This window comes from Mercurialis annua, linkage group LG5 (assembly GCF_937616625.2).
Source record: "Mercurialis annua linkage group LG5, ddMerAnnu1.2, whole genome shotgun sequence".
NCBI lineage: Eukaryota > Viridiplantae > Streptophyta > Magnoliopsida > Malpighiales > Euphorbiaceae > Mercurialis > Mercurialis annua.
This window is the reverse complement of record NC_065574.1, coordinates 7,057,062-7,066,350: the sequence shown is the minus strand read 5'-3', so window position 1 is coordinate 7,066,350 and position 9,289 is coordinate 7,057,062. Positions and strand designations below refer to the sequence as shown.

Genomic DNA, 9,289 nt, shown 5'->3' with positions numbered 1-9,289 from the left:
TTTTTTTTTAGAGAGTTTTTACTTTGCTGAAAAAAATCACAAGAGGTTAAACATTGTATAATATAACAATTTTGTAATTGTACCTCTTTAGTATATTTGCAATTTTTATCACATTAATGTACTGCCTATTTTCTGAGAAAAAAATCGAGGACATAAATAAAAGTTTAAAATAATTCAAAATTTAATAAGACATTTGTAGTAAATATTTCGTTGAACTAGAATTATAGTAAATAATGACAAATCATTTTCTCAAACGAAAATGCAGAACAGAAACAAAACAAAGGCTTTTTCATTTTTTGTTAATTGTTTTGAAAACTAAATCGTATTAATGAATGCACAATATAATAAAACGTGAAAATGTTTGAAAACGTGACTGCAAAGAAATCATTTTTCTACATGAGGACTTCAAATTACTTACTGGTAGACCCCATTATTAGAAAACAAAAGAATATTAAAAGGACATTGTATATATTAATTTTATTTCTAGAGAGAGGAGGGTATCTACCCATTACCCACATATTTGGTCAACATTTAAAGTTCTAATCTTCTCTAATTCAATATAATATCAAGATATCCAGAGTTTATTGATAAAAAAAATTGAATTTTTTAGCAAGACATCAATATGCTTTTACTTTTATAATAATGGAGGATTTTTAAAATTAAAATAATTAATATTTATATCATTCATAATCAAAAATTGAATTTTTTCAGATATATCCATTTAATATATAAATTGTTTTTAACTGAAGCAATTACTATACTTTAAAATAATATTAATTTATTATTTTTTTATCAGTTTAGTCTAAAATAAATCTAATTAGATTAAATTATTATTTCAAATCGGCTTAATTAATTTTTTATATATGTAAAAATGGAATGTATGTTGACCAAATTTAAAACTAATTTGTCACAATTAATATTAAATTAATTATTTGAAAAACTCAATTTTATACTGTAACAAATTAACTAAATAGATCAGAAATGGCATAATAATATAATATTTTAATAAATATTAACTAATTTATTTTAAGGCCAAACCCTCAAAAAATACCAAACCTTTGCGATTTTTGTCAGTTATGACCAAACCTTTCAAAACTTGCAAATATAACCCGTTTTAGAAAAATATGTTCCTTTTATAGCCATTTTTTGAATCAGTTTGATTTTTATTGTAATTAAACCTTTTATTATGACACAACACATAAATGTTTGATATTTTATTGTGATTAAATCTTTTTTAATCTTATATATATGGTTGTCATGTTGCCAAAAAATCGATTTGATTCGAATTTGGCTATAAAAGGAACATAATTTGCTAAAACGGATTATATTTGTAATTTTTAAAAGGTTTGGTCATAACTGACAAAAATCGTAAAGGTTTGGTATTTTTTGACAGTTTGGCCTTATTTTAAAAATAACTTTACCTGACTTTTATTTTATTTAAATCATTTATATTTTATTTCTTAAATAATAGCTTTAAAAAATCAAACACGATTACGTAATTATGTTTTAAATAGAATATTATACTCTTAATAGTTGCAACATATTAGATTTAAATCTTTTAACAAATATGTATTCTATTTTATCTTTTTAATAAATTCTGTATTTAATCTTAACTCGTTAAAATTTAATCATTTTAAATTATCAGCAATTTGTTAGGTCGTGAGTTTAATTTCTCCCACAAACGCTCCTTCTTTTAATTATATAAAAAAAGCTAGTTAAAATTAGAAATATATAAAATAATAAATTTCACAATAATAACAATATATATGACGATAGATATGCACATGTAACATCCCATAGTTTATTGATATTTTGGTGGGCGCTTTGAGTCTTGACTTTGACAAAATTGTTGTACCCAACCGACATTGTCTCTTACTCAAAATTCAATCCAAACTCTTTTCAATTATTTTTCCTCTCTATATAGTCCCAACTTCTTTTTTATCAATTTCACATCTTCAATTCAAGATTAGGGTTCCTCAGTTTCTTTAAATATATTTCTGCTTTCTTGCATATCAAGATTTCATATAATTTTCATCAAGATTTCCAACTTTTAACTTCATAACTCTATCCTATGGATTACTCTTCTTCTTGGGTTGACACTTCCTTGGATCTTAATCTCAATCCCAAACGTATCAAAAATGAAGTTTCCATTCAAGAAAATGATTTCATGGAGTTAGGAATTAGAAATATTTCTGCTAAAGAAGAGGTTAGTTTTAATAAACTTCTAATTCCTTGAACTTTCTTGTTTATTTGACATCAAAATTGTTATTAATTTGCTGTGTTTTGATTCAGTCTGGAGCTTTAATGGAGGAACTGAACAGAGTTAGTGCAGAGAACAAGAAACTAACGGAAATGTTAACTGTTATGTGTGAGAATTACAATGCTCTGAGAAGTCAGTTGATGGGTTACATGAACAAGAATTCTGAGAAAGAGCTGAGCCCTTCAAGAAAAAGAAAATCCGAAACCAGTAATAATGTTATTAATAATTTGAATAATAATACCATTGGTAATTCTGAAAGTAGCTCAACTGATGAAGAATCATGCAAGAAACAACGAGAAGAAGTTATCAAAGCTAAGATTTCAAGAATTTATAGCAAAACTGATGCTTCTGATCATACCACCCTTGTAAGTTTTGGCTTAATTTGAAGTTGAATTTATACGTTTGTTTGAGCGTTTATACGCGTTAGCATATCGATTTGATCTGTTAACTTATCAGTTGAGTGAATGATTGTTGCAGGTAGTGAAAGATGGATATCAATGGAGGAAATATGGACAAAAGGTTACTAGAGATAACCCTTCTCCAAGAGCTTACTTCAAATGCTCTTTTGCTCCTACCTGCCCTGTCAAAAAGAAGGTACTTGTCGAGTTTTTCGTTTTGGCGTTTCGTTTCTGTTTCTGAAAATACTTCCGAAACTCGAAAACTATAAACGTTTCCTGTTTCAGCGTTTCTGTTTTCGTGCATTGGCATGTAGTTTATTAGTTTCTAATGTAGTTTGTTTCACAATTTGTTGCTATTCAGGTTCAAAGAAGCATTGAAGATCAATCAGTATTAGTTGCAACTTATGAAGGAGAACACAATCATCCCCATCCATCACAAATGGAGGCAACATCAGGCGCGAGCCGGAGTCTGAATCTTGGTTCAGTACCGTGCTCAGCCTCCCATGGATCATCCGGACCGACCATTACTCTTGACTTGACGAAATCCAAAACCACCACCAATAATGATGCCAGAAGTTCAAAACCAAGAATGGATAATTCTCCTGAAGTAAAGCAGTTTTTAGTAGAACAGATGGCGTCTTCGTTGACGAAAGATCCGAATTTTACGGCAGCATTAGCAGCTGCCATTTCAGGAAAAATGTTGCAGCAGAATCACAAAGAAAAGTGGTGATTTTTGTTTTTCGGTTTAGCTCGAGTTGTTACGAAGAATATTGTAATCTTCATTAGGCCATTTTGAGATTTGCAGTGTAGTTGTATATACAAAGTGAGAAAGCAATTTTTTTAGATTTTTGTTACTTGTGGAAGCAAAAGATTAATGAAAAAAGTTGAATTTCCTTACGATTGTCGTCAATTTTAGATATTACGCAGTTGAATTCGACTCAACTCTACTCGATCAATTAGTTCTCTTGAGTTGATAATAAGATCCTCTTTCTGTATTGAATTTGATTCCAGTATTAAGATTAGTGTGTCGATTTCTTTTCTTGCATGCCGATCAAGTACGTAATTTTCAAACACAAGTTGATAATTAAGGAAGGTAATTTGGTCACCAGAAATTGCTGTCCAAAATTGACTACAAGGAGTTTAGTTTGCCAAATGACTGAAGAGATTGATTGCTTACTGGACCACTAGATCAAACCTTTTCTCTTTTCGGAAGAAAAATCAAATCCGAAACTCCCAAATTAAAATATTAATATGCCTACGGAGACAAATTGAACTTCTCTAGGAGTTTTCTTTTTAATGAAAGGGAAAACCGAATTTAAAACTGTCAAATTAGATATAACATTCCTATCACTTAAACTATGTATGTTCAGATAGATTAAACGTCTTCTGAGAATTTTAACTTTATTTGACGGCCCGTGTAATATACTTCTATTATTATTTTTAAGCCATGAGAGACTTTGAATGCTGTATTGTTGATAGATTAAGCATTTGTGCTCTGCAGGAAGTAGAAATATTCCATTCATACAGGCTGCAAATTCTGAATTTTATTGCTCGTAATGTATCACTAGTCAAAGTAGAACCTGCTATCTACTTTTGACTTATCAAGATTCTTTGTGTTCATCGAGTCAAGAAACCTAGAAGCTCTCTGTTTTTACATTTTAAGCAATTTTTAAAGTTATCAGTGATCTTGTTCTGAATTTTCTCATTTCATGCACCAAGAATTGATTCAGATTCACTGAAAATTCAAGTCCAAGAACTTTGGATGCAACAAATGGCTATTGCTTGCATGAAAAACCACTTTTAGAAAATTGCAAATGGCAGCAGACATATCTACAAGTAGAAGAATATTAAATTATGTTCATGCAAGTGATAGTGAACCGTTGTCGTATACGTTAGACTTTAATCCTCCAGCGAAAATGGAGTTTCGTCTGGTACAATAAATAGCTCAATTGGCTCACCAAGTGGTTCTAGTGGCAGAACCAACAATTTAAAGAGAGAAGACTATAAACGAGAAAAATGCCCTGGTTCCGCCCCCGAATACAGGAATAGCGGGAGACTGGGATGCACAGTCGCGCTCACCCTCTTGGCTTGACCATACATGAGGCTATAAATCAAACCAAATCAGCTACTAGATGAAAAGCAAAAGGATAATATTCAACATATGCACCTCATTTTTTTAATAGATTTATATTTAGCCGCCAAAAGAAGATACTTTCACATTGTACAACTCACAAATGTAATAATTTTCAACATATTATCAACTTGAATGAAGAAAATAATATCGTATATGGCAGGACAGTCAATCCATCTCAGATAATAATTGCATACCAAAAATACAGAGTTTGCAGCTACTTACATTAATAGTGGTAACCTTTTGTACAAAATACTCAACAACCCATAATATAGACAACGACTGAACAAACATTACCTGATTATTACGAGGAGTTATAGCAATCCAAAACTATTGGTAATCCTACATCGATTGTATTCTTTGATTCCGTCTTAAATTTAAGGCCATCATCCTTTTCTCTTACTTCAGTTCCAAAAACACAGTCCTGGTATCTGAAACAACCGATGAGATGGTCATTTGTCAAACCCGCCACTTGCATGAATGAATAAATAACTGTTGGCCCCACGCTACGAAATCCTCTTTTTATTAGATCTTTGCTTATGAACTCTGCTTTTGACGTCTTGACTGGAACTTGACGGGAGTATCGGAATTGGTTAACTATGGGTTTGTGGTTTAAAAAGTTCCAAATATACTTGTCAAACGATCCAAACTCCTCTACGACCTGCATTATGACGAACCGCAAGTGTTAGATTATCATGGGTGTATGCAGTTTTCCAACAACATTACAATTCAGTACAAGTCCTTTGTTTGCAATATGAATAGAAGGAGAAGGGTTTTATAAAAGGCTCAAAACTTTACCTTGCAAATTTGGCGGGCATTTTCAGTGATGGATCGTAGCTTCAGTTCAGACAATAGTGTGCTGGCAGGGCTTCCAGGCGCAGCTATTTTTTTATCATTTAATTTTGACACAGCAATTGGATCAAAATCGAAAAAAACTTCCCTGGACACAGATAAAGACCTTACCGCATCAATAAATGATAAATCAATCAAATCTTAGCTTTCATAATTAACACTCTGTTTAAATTATTAAAAATTGAGCACTGCATTCATGTACTCACGGACATACTTCGAAAATAACCATTACCTAAACATGTTCCTTTTGTGAAGAATGACAGGCCAGGTAAGTTCAGCCAAAGCACCTGATAGGCTTAGCAATTCAAACAGTTTCCTGCATATTAAAAGGAGTAATCAGGGTTGAAGAAGCTAGCAGATGAAGGTTCTTCTTCTTTTTCCCTTATTTTTTCAGATAACAATCTTATGCAGTTAAAATATTCATCAAACTATTCTCGGAGTAACTTACCAGTCATCATGTACAGGGACCCCCCATTCCTGATCATGAAAAGTCGCATAGCATGGATCTGTAGGTGAAAGTGGAAACATATCAAGTCAGCTCAATTTAGTAGTTAATACTTAAATTGACAGGGGCGGTATCTCATGCAGTACAGCAACAGAGCAAAAATTGCATGTGAGAGAAATAAAGGTAAGGAGCTCTAACTGAATGCAAGAGAGGAGACATATGCAAAGCTACACAACCACAAGTATAACTCTTCAGTCTTTTCAGCTGAATGCAAACAGACCATCAGAATTTACCAAACTAAATCTGATATTCCAAAGATTCTCAATTCGAATACCATTTCTAGGTTCACAACTACATAATTCCACCACAGATATTGCCAAAGAAACTAGAAAAAGCTTCAATAAATATTATTTCTGCTGATTATTATTTCCAGGAAAGAACTTTCATGTGTGATGGTCTTTAGAATCGAGGTTAAGTTTTAACAAGTGTAGCAAGGTTATTACATAAAGCTTTAAACATTTCCTAGTCTAATAGAAATTACATTAGATAAAATCAGAGAAAGAGAGGTAATAATACAATAGGTAATCAAACTGTATTACGTTACAGTATAAATACCGGCACAGTAACATTATGTGGTTTAATAAAAATGCTACTTATCATTTTCTGTCAAGGTACTGTATCAGAGTTCAGAAGAATTTTGTCACTTGCTTGCCATTTTCCTAAGGAAAACCGTAATTTATTCTGCATCATTTTCCGAAACACGTTGCACATTTCATAATCTATTTCTTCTCCTCATGATACTGTAGTATACTCTGCATCATTTTCCGAAACACGTTGCATATTCATAATCTATTACTTCTTCTCATGATACCGTAATTTATTCTGCATTGTTTTCCGAAACACGTTGCACATTCATATTCTAGTAACTAGTTCTTCTCCTCAAGGTACCGTAATATATTCTGCACCATTTTCTAAAACATATTGCACATTCATAATCTATTTCTTCTCCTCATGATACCGTAATTTATTATGCATCATTTCCGAAACACGTTGCACACTCATAATCTATTTCTTCTCCTCATGATACCACAATTTATTCTCCTCATGATACCGTAATTTATTCTGCATCATTTTCCGAAACACGTTTCGCACTCATAATCTATTTCTTCTCCTCATGATACCATAATTTATTCTGCATCATTTTCCGAAACACGTTGCACACTCATTATCTATTTCTTCTCCTCATGATACCATAATTTATTCTGCATCATTTTCCGAAACACATTGCACATTCACAATCTACTTCTTTTCCTCATGATCACACTACACTTTCCTTCTAATCATCAACAATGGTGGATCATGCATCAGTCAATTTCAGCTCAACTTTCACTTTTGGGGGATCCTAATTCACTACACCTTAGACATCAACCACAGTTCTTCCATAACTATCACAAAACTGGCTACATAACTAAGGGCAGTAGGAGTTTTATCAGTTGTACTAAATAAAAATTTCAGTCTAACAGTTAATAGAATGCACCAACTCACATAGCAATAGAAGCATTCTCACTATGGATTATATCCATCTCATGTGCACAAGATGACATGAACATAGGCAGCCCTACACTTCTACTATATATCCTGGCCAGTGGCTAAAGTGTGCTTACGAAGTTAATTTCTCCGATCAGGCGATCAACATGTCATAATTGTCATTTTAAAGCCTCTAATTCGATACTCACAACACAAAAATAAAGATTACCGAGTGAAACGACTTACGATCATTCGCCAACTATATGGCCTAATGTTTAAACTGTAAAAACAGAACTTCAAAATATGATCTAAAGCCACTTCAACTTGTAATGACTTGTTCCCTAATTCCTAATTTTCCCCTAAATTATGATTTTTTTCACACTTCAAGAATAATAATATTCAACAATATTAAATCACAATTTTGAACTAAACAAAATAAATTACCTGTACTAGGTGTAATCCAAGAACATCTTTTTTTAACTTCCAAGCAACCAACTTTATCCTCTAACATTCCACCATTACCACCACCACCACCAACCACATTCCCATTCTCCGCCGCCGCATCATCGCCGCCGCCGCCCTTCTCTATCTTCATCGCCACCTCACACTGCTTCTTCCTCACCACTCCATTCCTCCGCCCCGCCGCAGCCGCAGCCAATTTCCCACCGGACCTCGAAGACGACGAGGACGAAGCTCGGCTGTGCGAAGAGTCCGATGAGGCTTCCGATGAGCAAGAACCGTTCATGGATTTCTGCCGCAAAACCGCCGTCACTTTCCCATTTTTCTTGGCCTCAGTTTCCGCCTTTTTCCCCGGTTTCTGCGGCGCCTTGTTCTCCGGCCCGGCGATGTTCATCGGCCGAACTCGCGGTGGCCCGCCAGACATTGTTGATGGGTTTGGTTGGTAATTTTATTTGAGCTTCGTGTGAAGCTGAGAGTGGGTTTGGGTATGGCGGGTTTGTGAGTTAGAGTGAGAGTAAGGGTGTGTTTGGTGAGTGAGAAAATGTTGGTGAAGTAGGAAAGTTTATTAATAAGTAGACTTTGGTTAATTGTTTTAAGAAAGTAACGAATCAGAATAGAGGAGAGTTAGATTGCCAAGCAAAACACTGCCACCTCATCATTTAAGAGCTGGCCTTTGCTAAAAGCTTTGATTTTGCTTTTTTTTTTCTTTTGTATTATTGTTGAAAACAATTGATTATCTGAAACCAAATCATAAATTTGAAACTCCATGTAAATCTGAGTTATAAGTTTATACTGGAGTCTGGATAAAATTATTTCAAATTGATTGAACATGATCTAAAAAAATATTGTTTAAACTTTTTTGAATTTAAATTATTGTTCGATCAACTTAAAGATATCCTAACTCGTTTATATTTTACGGCATACATTAATTGTTAAGTTTTTCACAAATTAAAAAAATGTTGTTTAAACTTGCAAGCATCTCCCTAATTTTTCACAAATTGTTATTATGTTTATTAATCGTTTGAATAAATGGATTCAAAAACAATTATTTGAATAAACAAAATTAAAATATCTTTAAGATAAATTCTATTTGAGGCTTATTTCTTAGTATTATATTTTTGTCAAAAGTGATCACATTTAATATGGCATTGAATCTTAAAACAAATGGCGAAGAACAGTAAACAATATTACTTTCATCCGTCCAACAAATATTATTA

At 32.8% G+C, this 9,289-nt stretch overlaps 2 protein-coding genes across 2 annotated transcripts; one reads left to right on the top strand and one right to left on the bottom strand.

Moving 5' to 3' along the window:
- Positions 1–1,945: 1,945 nt before the first annotated feature.
- LOC126679850 (probable WRKY transcription factor 40) lies at positions 1,946–3,555 on the top strand. The gene is made up of 4 exons (XM_050374857.2): positions 1,946–2,206; positions 2,293–2,625; positions 2,738–2,854; positions 3,020–3,555. The coding sequence occupies exons 1-4, from the start codon at positions 2,072–2,074 to the stop codon at positions 3,386–3,388; spliced, it is 954 nt and encodes a 317-aa protein (XP_050230814.1). The 5' UTR covers positions 1,946–2,071; the 3' UTR covers positions 3,389–3,555.
- A 1,338-nt stretch (positions 3,556–4,893) lies between these two features.
- Positions 4,894–8,676, bottom strand: LOC126683202 (uncharacterized). The gene is made up of 5 exons (XM_050379046.2): positions 8,058–8,676; positions 6,090–6,147; positions 5,874–5,957; positions 5,588–5,729; positions 4,894–5,450 (listed from the first exon to the last, which is right to left on the bottom strand). Exons 1-5 carry the CDS (start codon positions 8,494–8,496, stop codon positions 5,094–5,096), a joined length of 1,080 nt encoding a protein of 359 aa, XP_050235003.1. The 5' UTR covers positions 8,497–8,676; the 3' UTR covers positions 4,894–5,093.
- Positions 8,677–9,289: the final 613 nt, after the last annotated feature.